The 21839-nt window shown below is 45.7% G+C and overlaps 1 protein-coding gene across 1 annotated transcript in view; it reads right to left on the reverse strand.

Annotated features, from left to right (window-relative positions):
• Nucleotides 1-21839, reverse strand: part of SLC2A9 (solute carrier family 2 member 9) — a 192563-nt gene that overhangs the window by 46023 nt on the left and 124701 nt on the right. Inside the window, 2 exon segments of the mRNA XM_025386444.1 lie at nucleotides 3398-3473; nucleotides 6440-6541. Coding sequence (XP_025242229.1) covers nucleotides 3398-3473; nucleotides 6440-6541 — 178 coding nt within the window.

Here is a 21839-nt window from a genome sequence, read left to right on the forward strand (position 1 = left end):
TGTCTTGTTCATACTTTTATCTCCAGCTCCCAGCCCAGGGCTGGCACTGTGGCATAACACACACACACACACACACACACAGATGCTCCATCTTGTTTGCATCTGTCCACCCCACTGAAACACAAACTCCCCACAGAGGACTTAACTTGGTGCCAGGCACAGAGTCAGGGCATCACATTATTTTTAAAACTGGAATTGACACATTTTGGCAATGATCTTTTCTCAAAAGGTGAAGCTCTTTTCTTTTGCCTCATTTGTTAGACTTCCCTGCCACTGCCTTGGGGTTATGCACACAAATAAAATATGCAGCAGGAAACTGCCTCTCTTGTTTTCTTTCTTTTCTTTCACTTAATTTCAACTCCTTGCCAAGTCTTCTTACATCGACCTGTTCCTCACAGAAGCTGCCTCAGGCGGCCTCCTGGCCCCCTTCTGGGAGATCCATCCCTCTTCTTTAATCATGGAGAGCAGGCCAGTGAGTCTCTCCGCCATTCAGCTCTGAGCATCTTCCTGCCACATTTTCCCGGGGTGGCTCCTCTGGGGACTCGCTCTTCCCTGTCCACTTAGGAAGATGCAAGATGATCTCACAGTCTAAGTGGCAGCTTTCCTTAGACAGGTAAGTTCCCTGAGGCTTTAAACTGTACACTATCAATGTGAGTTTAAATGAAGCTTCTAAACCCTGGTCAATCTTGTGGCTAAAGTCATTGCTAGTCAGCGAGGCGCAGATGCTGGGTCAACACAGGGGGTTGAAGGTGGACTGGGGAAGTGGAGGGCAGGGGCTGACAGGTGATCTGCGATTGGGAGGCACAGGTCGCCTTCCCTCCAGGGAGTCTCATAGACACTGATGGGGAGCCCAGCATTTAAAGCCCTGGAAATGCAGCATGTTCTACAGTCAAAAGAAAGCCACAGTTGGAAACAATTGGAACAGAATCAGGATCATTGCGAAAAGGCTTGGGGGGGAAAAAAAAAGAAAAAAAAAACAGAGAAGGCTAAGCTTTGTGGTTTTGGTTAGCAAGGAACTTCAGGCAGATTTGTGGATGAGTCCAATCTGGCTTATTTGTGTGAATGGGTGGGGAAGAAGGTCAACTTTTCACTCAGATACAATGCTGACATTTACAGTTTCTTCTGGGAAAACAGCTGTTATGGAAAAAAAGGTAACTCGAGAAGCACTAAATCACACCGAGAAACGTACAGCTTTCTTGCCCTCATGACCTGCGCTTATCATAGTGGCAACGCCCATGGGACCCTTCGCAGGGGTGGCATTGTCCCGGATAACTGTCCTGGGCTGACGGCTCCAGGCCCCTGGCGGGTGTCTCTGCCTCCAGTTTCTTCTCGCTGCAGGTCTGCCCTGTGGCATTCATGCACACAGATTCCCCAACAGACCTCTAGGGAGTTCCACAAAACTGCAAATCCCTAGTGCAACATCTAAGACGCTCTGAGATCTGCTTCTAGCTTATCTCCGGACTCTTCCTCTGTGTCTCACCCTGCACTCTGGGCAGCGGTTCTTGATGGGCACACAGCTATCATCGGATGAGGCCTGAATATCCGTGTTTGCTCTGTTTTGTTTTGTTTTTTTTTCCCTAAGTCACCAGGTGATGGTAATATATTCAGCCAGGGTTTAAAAACTGCTCTAGCCCAGTGGTTCTTGAACTTGGCTGCACCTTGGAATCACGCAGCGCTAGAAAATGCCAAGCTTGAGCCCTATCCCTCCAAGATTATGGGCTGGTTGCCCTTCAGTGCAGCCTGAAAACCAGGGCTTTAAAAGCCCTGGTGACTGACCAATGTTTGAGCACCACTGCTCTGGCCCTGGTGGTTTATTTAAGGTTCCTTTGACACGAACTTCTTTCTATGCTCTGGCAGTGGCTGCTCTCACTGCCTGGAAATTCCTCCTTCCCTACCTCACAAGCTAGCCCACTCTCCCAGTTCCAAATTTCAGAGCTAAGAAACTATAGCAGGGATTGACAAATGTTTAAAATAGTTAGAAAGAAAATATATGAAGCTTGTCAGGCCACATGTGGTCTCTGGCATGCATTCTTTCTTTCCCCCTTTTAAAATGCAAAAGCCATTCTTGGCTGGTGGGTCATACAAAATGGGCCAGGACCAAATCTGACCTGTGGACATAGAATTGCCTGTTTTGTGAGGTGGTGAGTTCCCTGTCAATAGATGTAATCAAGCCATGGCTGAAGGAATTTCTGGCAGGGAAACCATGACTAGGACTTAAGCTTCTGATAAATGACTGAACTAGAAAATCTTTACGGTCTTTCCAACTTGGGATGACTTAATTCTAATTTGTCTTAGCCCCTGGAAGGTTTCCTCGTCTGCCAGCTGACCTCCCTCCAGCTCTGAAGTCATTCCCATGTCGTGTTCTGCCTCAGTTAATTGTGAATGTCTGCATGTTTCAGCACAGACTTCATTTCAACACCAAGTGCTAAGATTTAGGGGTCTTCGAATTTAGGAGACAAAGACCAAAGATTGTTCTTGACCTCTGCATTGAGTTAATACCTGAAGCAGGAATGGCTGCAATCACAAAAATCAACATGCTTTTAATTCAACCTCAGCCAAGCTGATGTGCCAACTAGAAAGAAACGAAAAGACCGAGAAGTCCCCCTTCTCAGTCTGACCTTGGCCTCTGCTGGAGGTCCCTGCTGGCCATGGACACAGAGCCAGGGAATGGTAGGATCCTCAGTCGCATTGCATCCTTGTCATTGTACAGATGGGGAAACTGAGGCGGACAAAGAGAAGAAGTCTCTCCTACTGACTCATGGCTAGGAAACAGCAGGGCTAGAAATGAGTCCTGGGTAAACTGAGACTGGGATACTCCAGTAGCACACTCACGCAGCTACCATGTAAGCTGTTGGTGGGGGCCTGGGCCTGGCAGTCAGGCCACTCCACCTACTCACTCATGCAAGTCACCTTCCATCTCTGTCTTCTTTGGAACTGTCCTGAGCCTTAAGTGAGCTTACACAGGTCAAGTTCTTAGCCAAGTATAACACAAAATCAATGATTAATATGTCTTAGACATGGCCATGATTATTGCCACATCTTTCACCCTAGACCGTAACTGCTTAGGCACAGACTGTGTGACTTGGTTGTCTTTGATTCATCACAAACCAGTGTCGCCTCTGGCTCCGAGCCCTCCTGCGTGTGAACTGCTCTTGCTGTGCGGTGGGATATTATCTCCCACTCATCTTCAGGTGAGCCCGTTTTCACCTTCTGTGGGGTAGACTGCAGACAGTCGGCTACATTTCAATCGGGCCAAAAGGAAGGCAGCAGACACACATCCCCAGTCAGGCTTTGCTTCCTCTGGGCTCTAGGTGCCCCATCTGTATGAGGAGAGCTCCCCAGCTTGGTGATGCCATGAGCCCCTGGGCGGGGCAGTGAGGAGGGAGGGGTGCCTTACCTGGCCCACTGCAGAAAGAGGCGATGATGGCCAGAATGCCCACGATACTCAGGTAGGGGACCCAGGGGGCATGGTCCTGGGAGAGAACAGGGAGTGGTCAGGTGAGGAGGTGATGGTGTGTCCAGAGGACCTGAGTTCCCACACCAGCTCCTCCTCCACCCATCTGTGTGACCTTGGACAGGTCACTGGATGTCCCCAAGCCCCAGCTTCAGCATCTGTAGCATGGGAACAATGACAACCCTTCAGTCATTCCATCTGCTTATTTTATAGCCATGATGAAATCAGATGAAGCCTGTGATGAGTTTGACATAGTCCTGGCATACAGGAAGTGGTAAATAAATCAATAACTCACATTGATTGAGTGCTTAGTTGGCAGCAGGCAATATGAGCAATTTTCACAGCTTTATCACATTTATAAAAGTTCAACATTTTCAGCAAACTGACACAAGAACAGAAAACCAAACACTGCATGTCTCGCTCATAAGTGGGAGTTGAACAATGAGGATACACGGACACAGGGAGGGGAACATCACATGCCGGGGCCTGTTGGGGGGTCAGGGACTGGGACAGGGATAGCATTAGGAGAAATACCTAATGTAAATGATGGGTTGATGGGTGCAGCAAACCACCATGGCACATGTATACCTGTGTAACAAACCTGCATGTTCTGCACATGTACCCCAGAACTTAAAGTGTGCGTGTATGTATGTATATATATACACATATATATATTTCCTCATATACATTTTAAAGACTTCTATATTTTGTTTTTAAAAAGTTACCTTAGTTCTGGTATTATTATATAAAGAACCGTATTTGTACCCCTGCCATCTTGCAAGGTGTGAGATGAGTTAATTCATTTCATGGAATGTGTCTGGAGAAGCTGTCACTCATCTGGGGGGTGGGCGGCTTGGTGCTGGTTGCAAAAGGATGTTTTGGGATTGCTCCTGCTCTAGCAGACTGGACGGCTGAGCATTAGAACACAGTGTCACTGGTTCTGAGTGTGTGGGGGTGCCAGGGCTGCCCCAGGAGAGGCCACCTGACTTGAAGGGAAGGTAAGAGCCTGCGCTCACCTCTGTAGGTTGAGCCAGAGTCAGCCCAGTAGGAAACGAAAGGAAAGAGGTTCCAGGAGGGGGTTCAGCATACACAAGGGCACAGAAGCCTGAGAGGGCACAGTGCAGGGGTGAACTGCAAATAGTCTGGAGTAGAGGACGACAGGTACAGAGGGCAGAGGAATGGGGAACTCCTTACTTCCCCTTGTTCTGTGTCCAAATCCATTAGCTCTAAGGGTTGAGAGGAGCTTCATGGACTTTCATAAGCTGTATGAGAATCTGTACCAAGTCACTCACTCACTCATTCAACTGATTGATCTCAGCTGCCCCTGAGTGCCATGCACTGGGATGGGAGGTGGAAATGCAGATATGGTTCAGGCATGGCCCTACACAACTCACTCACTGTCTATTGGGAGAGAGATGCATCAACAGTGAAAGTCAATGGTCCGTGATAAGTGATCTCACAGGGTTCCCCCTTGGGGCTTATGGGAACTCAGGAGAGGGCACCTCACCCAGACTTGGAAGCAAGGGGAGGCTTCCTGCAGGAAGAGGTGTCCAGGAGTGTCCAAGGCTTCCTGAGTCCAGAAAGCAAGGAGAAGCTAGCCAAGCACAGAAGAGCCCTAGGAGAGGAAACTGCCAGGCCCCTTGAGGAGCTGCCGGGGGCAGGGTGTGGGGCACTGGGGGAGACAAAGGCGGCCAAGCCAGGAACAGCTCTGAGACCTTGTGAAGTGAGGCTTAGATGGGGTTCGTGGGCTTCAGGCCTTCCTTTTAAACTTCTGACACAAGTTTCAGAAAGACAATGGCCCAGAACATCACCCAACTAGCTTCCTGAGAACTTCAGAGGACTGTAAAGATGCCCAGGCTCGGGACAGCTTGGGCCTGGTTGTCAGGAAGGAACTGCACCTGCTAGTACATTGTCCTTGAAGGCAATGCTTCCACCTCCTGCCAGTCAGCGTGCTCGCCAGCCCCACCTCTTCGAAGGGCACCCATCACACACCACCATGCTAACAGTGCCTTTTTCTAGAAACATTTGGGCCACTAAGACATTTGACAGGTGATCAAAATGTGCACCTACCAATTTCCAGATGCATTTTTGAAAAATGCAAAGATTGATCAATTGCTGCAACCTTGCTTCATGCTTCCCATGGCACCAAGATGAGTTGGAGACACTGAGGCAGTGTTCAATTAATGCAGGCTGCCCTGAGCCATGCAGGGGACAGAAGCCCAACATCCGGGGATCTAATCCCAGCTTGCCACCTTCTGGTGGTGCAACCTTGGGAAGCTTTTTTATTTATATTTATCCCTCAGTTTCCTTATCTCCATAAAAGAAAAAAATACCGATGTTGTAAGGATGAAGTCCTTCGTCACCCCTCCACCTACATGGACGTCCACTGAGTGCTTGTTCCAAGTGCTTTCCGTGCATTTTCTCATTTCATCCCACAACACCCCTGGACGAAGGGACGACTGACTGTTCCATTTTAGAGATGAGGCCTGGAGAGGAGCTGACTTGCTAAAGTTTCATTACCAGTAAGGAAAAGCCGAGATCCACACAGGCTGTCTGGCTCCAGAGCCACTGTTTATAAAATTGTGACCACTGGGGAAGTGGCTAATATGCAGCACCTGGCATTTATGCTGGGCGGTGACAGCTGGAAGGGGCATCTTAGGGTTGTCTAGTGCAAGCTCTTCTATTCCACAGATGGGTGAACTGAGGCTCAGAGAGGGAAAGTGTCTTGCCCAAGATTACACAACTCATCAGCGGAAGTGACAGGACCAGAATTCAAGTCTCTCATGTCCCAGTCCAAGGACCCCTCACCAAACCCTCTTCACTGAGACCCTGAGCAGCTCCAGAGATGAGCTGCCCCCAGGGAGAGCTTTATCACAAGCACTGCTGGTAGAAGTATGAACCCACAAATCAAAGGCCCCAAAATGATGAAGCCAGAAGCCAGCTCCATGCTTATCTCCCTCAAATGTGACAAGCACATCATCTCACCTGCAGGGTCAGCATGATGCTGAGGGTCCCAAAGAAGAGTGCCATTAGCCCAAAGTCACCAGTGAGGAGGGGTCTCCGTCCCAGGTGCTCAATGACCAAGCCCTAGTCCAGGGTAAAAGAGAGAGAGAGCTATTATTCCATTTGTAACCACAATGTGGCACTGGGAACTGGCAATGGCATCATGATTAAAAACCGGCTTTGATCCTGAGACAGCTGGGTCACCTTCTTCACAGCCACAGCCCTGAAGCAATGCCCTTTATGAGAAAGGAAAAAGTGAGGGAGAGAAAGTCACAATTCTTGAGCACCTACAGTGTTAATACGAGCACGTTCCTCCTAATCTTCCTTGCTGGGGTGGACTCCTCCAATCAGGAGTTTGGGAGGAGGAACTGGATGGATATGGTCAGCACAGGCCTTCTCTCCCTTCAGAGCCAGCCTGCATGGAAGGCGATTCCTCTGGGTTTCCATGTGGTGGGTTTCGTAGGGGTAGGCACCCACAGCGGGCGCAGGGGTGGGAGTAGACAGAGAAGCCCATGTCGTTTTCCAGTCTGCCTGTGTCTGGGGGAGTCAATTTCATTGTGGGATGTGAGGTGGGGAGTCCCTGAGGAAGTCCCTAAAGCTATGTCCTCCAAGTCAGCTTCCCTCAGCCTAGGACTGTCACTGACCTCCACCTGGCTGGCTCCTGTGCCCCCTGCGCCCCCTGTCCACTTGGTCAGAAACAGCTCCTCAACTGCCAATGACTGGAAGAGTAATCGTAGCTGAATGTCAGAGACAGAAAAACCTGGGTTTATATTCTGGCTTTACTACTTTCCAGATGTATGAACTCCGGCATGTGACTTCACTTCCCAAGGCCCCAGGGCCTTTATCTGTGACAAAAGAATCGAAATATCCTTCAACAGGAGTGTCTGCAGCGGAAGTGAGGGTAAAAAAGAGACTGCATGCAATACACACATTAGGTACTCACATTATGTGAGGTATCCTCCTCTCATGCCCCATTTCACAAAAAGAGAACACTGAGGGTCAGAGAGGTGAGACAACAGCAGACACCACAGAGCAAGCAGGTGAGAGAGGGCCAGAAATTGAGCCCAGGGTATTTGAATAAAAATTCATGGATTTTCTCAATGAGGCAATCAGGTGAGGCTTCCTGGAGGAGGCAGTAGCAGGCAGAGATGTGGAGAGCTTGTCAGGCAGAGGGATTCGTGGGAGCAAAGGTTTTGAGGCTGGCAGGTCCTCATCACAACAGTCATTTATCTTGGGCAAGGGGAAGCAGTGACACTGCTGAGGGCCATGAAGCCAGAGCACACGTGCCTCCTGCCTGCCAGCTTCAGGTGACGGCGCGAAGGTCACAGCACTGAGATGAATAGTTGCAATCCTGCCCCAAAGCCTCAGGGTTTCTCCACAATGGAGTCCAGCTGCAGGGACCCCAGCGCCCTCTACCTCTTCCTCTTTCCTCATACCCTGCTCCTTAGAGGGAAGCAGGTGAAAAGCCATCTAGACAATGGACGGTTGTTCTGCTTGGCAGAGCCGGCCAGCACTGAGCGGTGAGTGACAGCTGCCTGTGTGAAGGGCATAGCCCTGTGGGTCAGCTGAGCACCTCGGCCATGTGGTGCTGCCTGGGGCTACAGACCTTTTGGTCCCCTAGGCATGAACATTGAAAGGACCGGAGGGTGCTGACCCAGAAAGGCAGATGCCTGGGAGGAAAACGTGCCTGGCTGATGACTACATGTCTCAAAAAGGCATTTCTAGTCAGGACAGGTTACACCAGCTTTGCACCCAGGACAGGTTACACAGCTCGTCCAAGTCTCAGTTTCCCCACCTGGAAAATGAGAATGATAATACCGTCTTTGCAGGGTAACTGTGAGATAAAGGGAAAGAACTCACAGTGCCTGAAATAGACTCATGAACAAAAGAGGTTGCCAATAAATGACAGAAAATATATCATTCATTTTAACTAAGGAGTGCCCTGGGGGTCCGGTCCCAACTCTTACCTGTAGCCGGCTGTGTGGCCTTGAACAAGTTAATTAACCCTTTCATGTCTTAATTTCTCATCTTTTCTGATGATAATGGATAGATATTAACAGCTAGTCTAGATGTTAACAGCTAATGATCATTTACTGAGCACCTACTATGTGCCAAGCACTGTATTAAGCACTTTGCATCCAGCAGCTTATTTAATCCTGACACCCTTGAGTATGTTCTATTATTTGCTCCATTTTACAGGTAGAAAAACAGAGGCACAGAGGCTTTGAAAACTTGTCCGGGGTCACGTGGCTGGTAAGTGGCAAAGCTGGGATGATCTACAAAATCTTTTCTGGTTGTTGATACACTAAATTTTCTTGACATTAAACTAGAAATAGACAATGCCACCACTTGGTGACAGCCCAGTGTCCCATCTGGATGTCCAGCTCCTGGACCCAAACAAGAGCACTGATGGCTTTTCTGGTCCTCTGCATTCCTGGCTCTCTCATTCTCTTTCTTCACTTGAATGCCAGGCGCCTTCATCTTTGCTTCCCCAGAGCCTAGAAGGATATCTGACAGGTGTGGACTAAGTGTTTCCAAGGGAGTGAAGGTCTGTCTTTATAAGGCAGGCAGAATGATTCTCATTTGCAGAGGAGGACAGTGAGGTTCGAGAATGCTGAGGGACAGTAACTTCACTTGGTGGGAAGTGGGGAGGGAAGTCAGGCCCAGCGAGAGTCATGGGGAGAAGCAAAGACCAGCAGCTTCTGAGAAAGAGAGAGCGGGGCGGGGGGGGCGGATTGAGGCAAGAGGGAGAGAGGCCTGCATTTAAAGCATCCCTTCCTCCTAGGACCTCATGAGCCGGGTCTCATCAAAGGGGAGACACTGATGGGGCTGTCGTGCCAGGGCCAATGCAACATGAGCAAGGGAGCTGGGTCCCACTGCCAGGTAGGACTCCTGCAACGGTGATGGGAGAAAGAGCCTAGAAATACCAGGTGCTTAGAGAGATTATGAAATTGTGGGCCCAGAGAGATTACGCTGATCTCTGTGTAACTCACACCAATTTCAGTGTAACAATGCAACACACATTAATCTCAGTGCAACACATGTCAATCTCGGCATGGCATGCTCAGTGATCTGGGCCCAGGATCAGAGGCCAAGAGTGACTATGGTATTTATCAAAAGTCATCTGGGGCTAATTATTCAGAGAGAAGGAAGAGGGATAGATGCTGTTTTAAACCAAGGGGCAGCTGCAAATGTCCACACCCTTGGACTCAGTCACTCACCTTCTAAGCATTAATCCTAAGGAAATAGATGTTTGGTCAAAGATTCATGGACAAGGACCTTCATTGGTGTGTTATTTATACTACTGAGGAAATAGAAATAATCTAGAAATCCACCAACAATTAGTTAAATAAATACTGGAATATTTAGATGATAAATATGTAGAAATTAACATAATTTAAAGAATTGTAAAATGGTATAGGAAAATTCTCAGGGTACAATCTTAGGCGAAAAGAGTAGGACATAAATCTGTATATACTAAAACATGTAGTTATGTAATATAAATTACATATGCAGAAATAGTTTATAATGGCTAACTCTGGTTGGGGGAATATGTGATTATTATTTTATTTGTCTGTCAGTTTTCCTGATTTTCTATGGAGATTTTTGACTTAAAAACACCAAAAAGTAGATTTAGTTGAAGTGTGTGGATGCAAATCTCCGTCCATCCCCTGTATTATGTCTTTATTCTTTCCTAATCACCAAAGATTTCCAATACTCATACTGGCAATTTTTCATAACTGTGTAAAATATGATTTTGGTACAATCTTTAGATGTCACAGCTTTTCTTGTGGCTAACAGGACAGAGCCCAAAGTTAAGCTGTTGCTGAAAATGAAGGCTGTTCATAACTGGTATATGCAGGAACTTTGTCTCCTAAGCTTCTTAGGGGAGTTGGATTAGAGTATGCAGTGACCTGGTGCTGAAATGACAACAGAATGTGCCATGAAAGAGCATCACAGTTGCTGGGAGATATTATTACACTGCGACCAGCATGTGTTACATTGTCATACTGAGATCAGCACATGTTACATTGTTATAATGAGATTAATATGTGTTATATTGTTACACTAAGATCAGCATGTGTTACACTGTTACACTGAAATTAACATACATGGTTACTGACTTCAGTATTTTAAAGTTTTTAAAAAAGAGTTTCAAGTGCATCACCCACAATTTCAGAGTTAGAAAGTGTGCTTACAAAAGTCAGTTGAGAACCATTTTCTTACACCATGATGCTGACGTTCAGATGCTTTGGAAGGGGTGGGCTGAGGGACATGTGGCTCTTTGTTTTGTTTCCCTAAAGTCTCTTGAGGAACCAGTAACTTGAACCAACGAAAAGCTGAACACATTCTCCCTGATTTGGAAATGATCTTTAAAGATGGTCCAGGAACATACCAGGGAAACAGCTTTGAAAGAGAAAGAACGGATAAAACAACCCTCCCATCTGAGAATCAGTCTCCCGGCTCTGTTCTTCCTCCCTCCCTCCTTTAAGTCCAGTTAAAGTGCAGCCTGTCAGAAGGGATTAGAGCGAACATGGTATTTCCACTTGACATTAAAATCATGAGTGAAGACATTAACTCAGACGAACAGCAGACTGAAGGTTACTGATGTCAGCTGGGGATGAGTGTCAGAATCCTAATGCTCCCAGGAAACCCCTCTGGGGACTCCAGAGCCATGGGGTCACCCATCAACTCAGCCCCCATTTACCCAGCACCCAGTGCCCTTCCCCACAGGTCTGGGACCTCTGGTGAAATAATAATGGGAACCTTTTGTTCTGGTTAGGATTTTAAGAAGCAACTTTATAAAGGTGTAGTTTTCATTCAGTATAATGTACCCATTTGAATTGCACGGTCTGGTATGTTTTGACAAATTTATATACCTTATAACCACAACTACAAAGATATTGAACATTTCCATCACTTCCCAAAATTATCTTCTGTCCCTTCCCCCAACCCCAGGCAACCTCCAATCTGCTTTCCAGCACAAGGATTCGATTTATCATTTCTAGCATTTCATATTGTTTATTGCAGTGTTTTCGAGATTCATTCTTCTTGTTGTACATCTCTTTTTTTTTTTTTTTTTTTTTTTTGAGACAGAGTCTCGTTCTATCACCCAGGCTGGAGTGTAGTGGCGCGATCTCGGCTCACTGCAAGCTCCGCCTCCCGGGTTCACGCCATTCTCCTGCCTCAGCCTACCGAGTAGCTGGGACTACAGGTGTCCACCACCACGCCCGGCTAAGTTTTTGTATTTTTTTTAGTAGAGACGGGGTTTCACCATGTTAGCCAGGATGGTCTTGATCTCCTGACCTCGTGATCCGCCTGCCTCGGCCTCCCAAAGTGCTGGGATTACAGGTGTGAGCCACTGCGCCTGGCCTCTTGTTGTACGTATCAACAGTTCTTTTGTATTGCTGATCAGTATTCCATCGCATGGGTATACCAAAATTTGTTTCTCCATTCACCTGTTGACCCAATAGCTGTTTATAGTTTTCAGCTCTGAGAAATAAAGCCATTATGAGTATTGATTGGTATATGAGTCTCCACGTAGACATGTGTGTTGATTTCTCTTAGGTAAATACCTATGAGTGGAATGACTGGGTTGGATGGGTACAACCTTCATAAGGAACTGCTGAAATGTTCTCTGAAGTGGTTGTGCCATTTTTACGTTCCCACCAGCGGTGGGTGAGACTTCCGGTTATTCCACATCCTTGGCAACACATGGTATTATATCAACCATTTAAATTTTTGTCACCCTTTTGGTGAACAATGGTATCTCATGTGGGTTTTAGTTTTAATTTTCCTGATGACTAACAATGTTGAGCGTCTTTTCATGTCCTTTTTGATGTTTTCAATATCTTCTTGGGTAAAGCATGTGTTCAGATATTTTGCTCATTTTCAAGTGGGTAGTTGGTCTTATTATTGAGTTTTAAGAGTTCTTTATGTATTCTGAATTCACATCCCCCCTCAAATGTGTTTTATAGGTATGTTCTCCACGTCTGTGACTTACCTTTTTATCTCCTTAACAATACCTTTTAAATAGTCAGTTTTTAATTTTGATGAAATCCAGTGTACCATTTGAAAAATGGTTTGTGATTCTGTATCTCTCCTATTCCAATGTTGCAAAACTTTATTCTTCGCTTCTAGAAGTTTTAGAGTTTAGCTTTTATGTTTAGATACATGATCCATTTTGAGTTAATTTTTTGTATGGTGTAGTAAGAGTTGCCATTCACATTTTTCCATGTGGATATCTACTTTTTGTGGCACTATTTGTTGAAAAGACTATCCTTTCCTCATTGAATTACTTTAGCAACTTTTTGTTTTCTGGACTCCATTCTGTTCCATTGATCTGTGGGGCTGCCCTATCTTATGCCTATCTCATGCTGTCTTTATTCCCATGTTTGCACATTGTTACACCCCTTACTATTATACCAGGAATGGTTCCGGGTGCTTCGCATATATTAATAGCTTAACTCTGATAACATTTTCTTGGGGTAGGTGCTATTGTCACCCACTATTATATCCAGAACTTGAGGCTCAGAGGGGTTTAGTAACCTGGCTAAGATTGCACAGTGAGTCAGAATTCAAGTCTAGGTACTCTGGCTCCGGAGTCTTGCTCTTAACCCTTGTGCTCTACTTCCTCTCCTCAGTGTTTCTGAGGCAAATACACAGTCACATTTGTCAAAAGAATATGCACATGCTCCCAAAGTTTTTCTCCCTTCATTTGTGTGAGCTGCCTGAGGTCACTGAGAGCCTCCAACAGCATTGGCACTGGGGCACAGAGAAGACAGAGCCAGGAATCTCATTCCTTGGGGAGCTTTACGGGCTGAATTGCATCCTCTCAAAAAAGGAAATATTGGAATCCTGATCTCCTATTCCTAAGAATGTGATCTTATTTGGGAATAGGGTCTTTATTTTTAGGTGATTAACTTAAAATGACATCATTTGGATGGGCCTCAATCCAAGACGACTGGTGTCCTTGTTAAAAAGGAAAGTGTGGACATGGAGACAGACATGCACACATGCCTGTAATCCCAGCACTTTGGGAGGCCAAGATGGGTGGATTACTTGAGGTCAGGAGTTCAAGACCAGCCTGGCCAACATGATGAAACACCATCTCTACTAAAAAGAATACAAAAATTAGCCAGGTGTGGTGGTGCATGCCTGTAATCCCAGCTACACGGGAGGCTGAGGCAGGAGGGAGGTTGAATCGCTGGAACTGGGATGCAAAGGTTGCAGAGAGCCAAGATTGTGCCACTGCATTCCAGCCTGGGTAACAGAGTGAGACATTCCATCTCAAACAAACAAACAAACAAACAAAAAAGACATAGACAGAATGCCATGTGAAGATGAGGCAGGGGTCGGGATGATGCTTCTGCCAACCAAGAAGCACCCAAGATCACCCTGCAAGTTCCCAGAAGCTGGGAGAGAGGCACTGGACGTTCTCCCTCACAGCCCTCTGGAGAAAGGAGCCCTGCACATGCTTTGCTCTCAGCTTCTGGCCTTGAGAACTGTGATACAAGAAATTCCTGTTGTTTAAGCCGCGTAGTTTGTGGTACATTGTTTTGGCAGCCTGGGCAAACCCATACAAGGAGCTAACACCTGATGGAGGGCAGGGCTTGTAATGTTGCCTGCTAAATGATTGAATGTATGTAACAAAAGAAGGAAAGTACTCCCCAAATATGTGCAACTATTATATGTCAATAAACAACATTTAAAAAAGGAAGAGCTGGAGGGAAGGAAAACATTGCCTAAAATTTCATTTATTTCAAATTTATTTCAACTAAAGCTTCCAAATCTGATTTAATGTGCTTTCATATTATTTTACATACATTATTTGATACACACTTTATTTATTGCTCATTGTCTATATTGTATTCAATGTGTATATCTCTCTGTATAAGCTGCATGCGGTACTCCGTGCACGGCTGGAGTTCCTGACTTTCTCAGGGACCACAGCGTCCTGCATGAGTTCCTTCCTGTGCAAGGGTGAGCCTTTTGGTCACAGAAGATGCCCCATTCTGTGTCCAACTCCAGGCCGGGGCCTTTTTAAATTCTGCTGATTTACATAATCCCCGACCTTGCTTGGCTTGATGCTTCCGGGTCTGTGGGCCATGTGGACTGACTGTCGCAGGGGCGGAGAAGCCTACCAGGAGGAAGCTCTGTGGGTGGGGGCTCTGCCTCCCTCAGGACGTCCTGTCTGATTGCTTCCTGCAGGGATCCCAACCAAAGGCAAGCTCCCTCTTTAGTCAGTTGGTGTGATTTCCTCAATAGGCTTTACTTGAGTGGTACACCATTGAGCAAACCATTAATGGTATTGAATGCATGACAACTACCACGGCCATGTCTTTAAACATGACACACGACACACACACACACTCTCTCTCTCTCTCTCCCTCCCTCCCACCCCCCACCCCGCGCTTTCTCTCTTTCAAATTTACATTTTAAAGCAACTCTATGAGGTTTCCCCTGATAACTCAGCCAAAGCCGTGGAGACAACTGAGACTGTTTCAGAGAGAAATGCAAATGCTGGGGCAAGATGTGGCCCAGATGAGGGCCACCCCCCAGGCATCCCTAATAGCTGTTTCCTATTCATGACACGTTGGGATGGAGGAGCTCCTGAGGAACCCTTGACACACGAGCAATTGGTGACTCTCTAGTCAGAAGTTGGATTATTGTCAAAGTTTTAGCTACAAAAGGATGGGAGAAAGGAGCGGAGAATGGTGTGGTTAGCACTGACGCAGCTCCCTCAGCAGAGAAAAGAAGGCCAAGATATATTACACGAAAAGAAATTTCACATTCCAGTATTACTTTTAGCTGCTAGTAATCCTGTTTTAAACAAGCAAAGGCTAATCTTTACTTTCACACATCTCTCTGAAAAGAAGCCAAGACCTTGGAAAGCTGTGGTTATTGCCAGCTAGTGAAATTTTCAAATTTATATTCAGAGGACAGAGTTCCAGAAACAATTTTCTGGTTGGGACAGGCTCTCTCTAAATTAAACACAGAATATCATTCAATGAAACAAACTTTTTGGGAAATTTCTGCTTAAAAGATGAATGTGCATAAAAGATATCTGTATATCTGTCTGGGCCAAAGGTGTGAGAAATGAGAGTTGCATTTTAAATAATTATCATCCCAGGGTGGCCCATGATCTCTAAGTATAACAAATTAAAGTGTCTTGAGATATTTCAACCAAAGTGCAAAACAGACTTGGGTTGGGGCCGAGTGGGATGGAGGGAAAGGCCGGCAGCAGAGAGGCTTTCTGAGTTCTCCAGTCCTGTGGACGTCTCTTCCTCTTGGGTCACTTTACAACCTTGGCTTGAGGCCGTAGCTTCTGCGGTTTCTAAGTGAAGCACTCCCCCTCATCCTCTTACCCTCCTCGAAAAAGGTAAAATATGGTTCTAAACAGGTTTGTGAGGATACATTCAAATTGTTCTTGGAAATTTGGGCAAGTGGAAAAAAATTAGCTCTTGAAGGAGCAGAGAAAGAGACACTGGATGTCCAGATGGCTTAGGAATCAGGGCTTCCACGCCGGGAGCATAGAGTCAGCAGAGGGCAGTGGGCAGTGGGAACAGCCACCACTTAGCACTGACACAAGGGGATGGTAAGTGCTGTCTCCACCCCGCACCCCATGAGCCACATCCTCACTTTCCTTTGGTGAGTGAAGCTGGTGGGGCCAGTCCAGATACAGGGGAGCCAAAGGATGTTATCAGAGGGATAGGGAAGAAATCAGGAAAATTTTGGGGGGAAGTAAAGACTCAGGAATATATCCCAAGAGTCAGAGGGTGAGCTGCAGGAACGGACTTGTATGTATGTCCTTGGCCAAACTCAAAAATAGAGCTACTTACTTAAAAGCTATTATTCAGAGCTTGGGGTGGGTGGGAGTGGGGACTGCAGGGGAATGGGCTTCCAGGGCAAAATCCCACCTTTTCTGCTTGCAGATGCTGAGCCACTGACTCTGTTTCTTCCCTTCCTCATCCCCACCCAGTCCGCACCCCACGAGGATGACCTGTCATAACCAGAAGTGTATTCGTTCATTCTCATGCTGCTATAAAGAACTGCCAAAGACTGGGTAGTTTACAGAGGAAAGAGGTTTAATTAACAACGTTCCACAGGGCTGGGGAGGCCTCAGGAAACTTACAATCATGGTGGAAGGGAAGCAAACTCCTCCTTCTTCACATGGTGGCAGGAAGGAGAAGAACGAGTGCCCAGTGAAGGGGGAAGTCCCTTATAAAACCATCAGATCTTGTGAGAACTCACTCACTATCATGAGAACAGCATGAGGGTCACTGCTCCTATGATTCAATTACCTCCCACTGGGTCCCTCCCATGACACATGGGGATTGTGGGAACTAAAATTAAAGGTGAGATTTGGGTGGGGACACAGAGCCAAACCATATCAAGGAGAGTCCGCACTCCTCTGCCTGCTTCCTGCTCAGGCAATGGTAACACTAAGGCTTTTGATCTAAGCTCTGAACATGAAAAGTCATTTAGCCTGAGTTTTTACTTCTCAGATCCGGGGGTGCCACCCAGCCCCCAGACTGAGCTCAGGCCCCCAGGGGGTTTGGGTTGGGAGCCAAGGGGAAAATCTAGCTCTGCTTCTGCTTGCCACAGCCCTCATTTCTCCTAAGGTCCTGGAACATTTGTTAAATAAACTGGGGACTTGATCTAATATTTTAGTGGATGAAGGGTGTAGTTTCTTCCAGTCTGTGACCTATAGAAATGCCATAGAATCATTATTTATCAATGAAAAAGGAATGACTGTCAAGGGAAATTAACTAAACTCAGTCCTTTCGAGGCTAGTTCGAGAGCACATGTCAGTCTGATGATTCACAGGGAAAATCAGCCTCTCTCCAAGCCTCGTGACAACGCTCTCTGTTTCTACCCTCATCACCCTCTGCCATTATCTATTTTGTCTACAGCTGCTGGAGGGATTTAAAGCATGACCTGCCACTCTCCTTTTAACACCCCTGTCCACTAAAAGCCTTATAGACAGCAAAGAAAACAATCAACAGAGTGAAGAGAAAACCTACAAAATGGGAGAAAAGATTTGCAAACCATATTTGAATCCCCTCAAGCCCCATGCCCCTCCACCAGCCCCTTGGTCCCTCAAGCGGCAGACACATCCTTGCCCCTGCCTTGGGCTGCTGCAGACATCCCTGTCACCTCTCAGATTCTTGCTCTCTGTCCTAGAGGGAGACCCATGAGTTCAAATCAACAAGCTCCCTGCCCTCTGACCTCTGGGTGGCTTCAGCAGAAATCAGAAAGCAGCGGTCAGAAATCGGAAGGCACAAGAAAGAGAATGAGGCCAGGGGTTGGTTTCCTGGTTCACTTTCTACAGGGACATTTTGCCTGGTTCTGTCCCTCTATCAAAGGTTGCAGTTCCTGATAGGTGGGGTACCCACCCTACATGCCCTCCACTGCCCTGAATTAATCTGCCTTCCAGCTGCTCAGGTTCACTGCGTCCCTCTTTCCCAAAGGTTTTTCTTTCAGCCACTTCTTTTGCTTGACATGCTCTTCCCAGACAACTGGGCTCACCTGGAGCCTGACCACAGTATTTAAGATGGCAAGTGTCCCCGCCTCTCCATTCCCCTTTCTCTGCTCTACTGTTTTCTCATAACACCCTTCACCTTTTAAAACACTGTATGGGGTACTCCCTTGTTACACTGTCTGTGCCCCCATGAGGAGCTCTCCTTCTCCACAGCAGGGACCTTTGTCTGCTTTGTCCACTGGCACAGAGCAGGGGCCCGAGGGAGCACTTGCTGAGTGCTGGAGGAAGCAGCACCTGGCCTTGGGCTCGTCTTCTAGTCTTTGAGAGGCAGCAGGGCAGCTTCAGCATTTTCCATGTCTGCTTCTCTTCAGGGATATTAACAACAAGAGTAACTGTGTGTTTCCCAGGGCTGCCGTGATAAGGTCCCACAGACAGAGTGGCTTCGGCAATAGAAATGTGTTGTCTCACAGTTCTGGAGGCTGGAAGTCCAAGGTCAAGGTGTCTGCAGGGCCCTGCCTCTGGAGGCACCAGGGAAGGGTCTGTTGCAGGGATTCTCCTGGCTTCTAGTGTGTTTTGGCTTTGGGCAGCACAATTCTAAGTTTTAGAGGGTGTTCTGCCTGTGTGTATGCCTGCATCTAAATTTCCCCTTTTCCTAAGGACAGTCATATTGGATTAGGGGCCCACCCTATTCCAGTATAACCTTATCTTAGCTTAACTAACTACAACTGCAATGATCCTATTTCAAATCCAAGTCGCATTCTAAGGTACTAGGGACTTCAACATATGCATTTTGAGGAGACGCAATTCAATCGATAACAATAGTTAAATGTTTATTGAGTATCTTCTCTGTGCCAGGCACTGTGAATTACAGTACGATTCTCATGACAATACCTGTTGAGGTTTAAAGTCTGTTATTATTGCCGCTTTCACTAAGAGAAAAACGCATATCAGAGAGGTTAAATGACCAGCTCAACGTCACCCAGCTAGCAGGTGCGGGACCAGTATGACACAGAGCCCAGATGCTTTATCACCCTGCTTTCTCTCTTTTACCACATTCGCCTCTCATACATGCTGGATCCAGTGTCATGAGTTCCAGCAGTAAACTCTGAGGCCTTTGATTCTGAAATTGTAGAATTTATTGGGAAGCTACGGGGACTACAGGCAACAGAAACCTTAAGGATTCTTATTTTATTTTTTTTACTACTACTCAAGAGCATATTGCATTCTTGCCAATTATGAAAACTTATTGCACTGAATCAGAATGACTTCCTGTGAATTCTGACCCCCTGATTTGTAAAAGCACAGAGTCTGTGCTTCTCAAGAGTAAGCCCTCCCCCCACAAAGCCCCTGCCCCACGCGGCCTGAATGATGCTCACTGGAAGTTCACTCTTCAGAGAGTTAACACTGTGCCAGGCAAATCAATTTGGAAAACCAGCTGTTTCTGAAAGATGGCAATTATTTACAGTTGCCCAAGCTGATGACTGAGGCCCTGAGCCAAAATTAATTGCAGATGAAATGAGCAAAGATGTCTTTCCCTTCTCAAATTTATTAGCCTCCTGAGCCATTTTAATAGACTGTCAAAACCTCATAAGAGAATGAAAAAAATTTGAAAGTCTTTTTGGATAGGCAATCACTTCAGAGGGCTGGATGAAATATATGTGTGTATATTTGTGTGTTCGTTACATATGTAATTGTATATATAAATATATATTTATTGCCTTGTTTTCAAATATGTTTCAAGTATGTGTATTTGAAAAGAAAGTAATATAGTTAATATATACAATTATATATGTAATAAACAAATTTATGTATATTTGAAAACAAAGTAATAAATACATATATTTATATATACAATTATATATGTAATAAGCACATATTTATGTATCATATATTTATGTTATTTATATATGCTGTTTATATAGTATATATATTTTTATTCTATTATATTGTATTATATAATATAAATATATATTATATATATTTATATTATATAAAATATATATTTAAATATTTTATATGTATATATGTAAATATATAATGTATATATGTAAATATATACATATAAATATATACATATATTTATATATGATACATATTTATATATCATTTATATTTCATATATAATATATACATACACATATGCTTTTATATATCATATATTTTATATATCATATAAATGTTTATATATAATATATAAAAATATATCTACATATTTTTATTTCATTGTTTTCAAATATATAATATATAAACATTATATTATGTATATTATACGATATAATATACAACCTATATAAATATGACATTTTTATATATATAAAAACTTTGGAAAGGGCATGGAATTTACCTTATATTGACGCTCTGTGAGGAACAGGGGAGTGGCTTTCACACTCCTTGGATTTTTTTCCATAATTCTGTTGGATGCTGTATTAGTTTCCCATTGCTGCTGTAGTGAGTTACCACAGACTCAGTGGCTGAAAACAAGCCAGGTGGATTATCTTATAGTTTTGGAAGTCAGAAGTCTAGAATAGATCTTGCAGTGCAAACACGATGGTGTCTGCAGGGCTGGTTCCTTCTGGAGGCTCCAGGGCAGAATCTGGCCTGCTGCAGCTTCTAGAGAACATCTGCATTCCTGGGCTTGTGACTCCTTCCTCACCTTCAAAGCTGGCAATGGCGTCACTCCTGCCTCTGCTTCCACCATCACATCTCTTTCTCTGCCTCTGACCCTCCTTCCTCCCCCTTTCACTTACAAGGACTCTGTGTAATATTGGGCTCACTTGGGTAATCCAGGGTTCGCTCTCTGTCTCAAGATTGTCCCACCTGCAACATTCCTTTGTGCCGTGTAAGGTAATATATTCTCAGCTTCTGGGAATCATGGTGTGGACATCTTGGGGAGCCATTATTTTGCCCACCACAGGTGGGAATGGTTATGTCCATTTTACAGATGAGCAAATAAATTCAGAGGTGTTGGGCAATGTTCCCAAGACCACTCAGCTGGTAAATGGGTGATCAGGATTTGAATTCAGAGTAGCCTCATCCTAAAGCCAAAGCTCTTTCTCCCCAGAACGTTTTTCTATTCCACACTCTCAGCCTCATGCTGAATTTAGCCTCATGCCTTTCCAGGAACTGGGGTCAATGCTACCATTTTAAGGACTGTTTCCAATGGACTGTTCTGCATCTGTCCTTGCATCTCCAGCTCTTTGAGAAGATGAAAGGGGCACAGACTATACAATGTACTTCACTTCACCTAACTTCTGCTGGCCTTCAGCTCTCAGGTTCCTGGTCCCTGTTTCCAGGAATCCCTCCCAGAACACCTTATTTGAGAGGGAAGCTTGTCTCCGTGTTGCATGTAGTAATTGTTTCCAGGTTTGCTTTTCTCTCTAGATCATGGCAACTTCACCTGTGACAGCTGGCACAGTATGAGTGCACCTGAGGTGTCCGTGGAACGGATGAATGCATGCCTGCATGAAAGAATCCACCAAGCATCACTTCCTGCTCAGAGGAACCTCCCACACAGAGGTTCCTGCACCTCTACAACAGCAAAACATCATTTATCCTTGGGTCATAGTCAACCTCCTCCATTGGACTGTGAGCTCGTACAGGCAGGCACCACGGCAAAGGCCCTCTGTAAGCCCAGCACAGGGTCAACAGTCTGACCACGGGAGGAGCTGGCAAGAGCTTGCTAAATGGCAGGGTACCAACTGGCCATGGTCCAGATGACTGAGATCCACCAGGTCCACACTTAAAGGCAGCGGCAGGAGCACTCTCCAGAGGCTGCGGCTCTGAGTCCTGATTTTAGAAAGGACTCCTCCTTCCCTTTCAGGACTGTGAAGTCATTTACTCTCCTTTCTGGGGTTCGTCTTTCCAAGGAATACTTTGCCCAGTATTGTCAGCTTTTAA

The sequence above is a fragment of the Theropithecus gelada genome, chromosome 5, assembly GCF_003255815.1.
Source record: "Theropithecus gelada isolate Dixy chromosome 5, Tgel_1.0, whole genome shotgun sequence".
Taxonomy (NCBI): domain Eukaryota; kingdom Metazoa; phylum Chordata; class Mammalia; order Primates; family Cercopithecidae; genus Theropithecus; species Theropithecus gelada.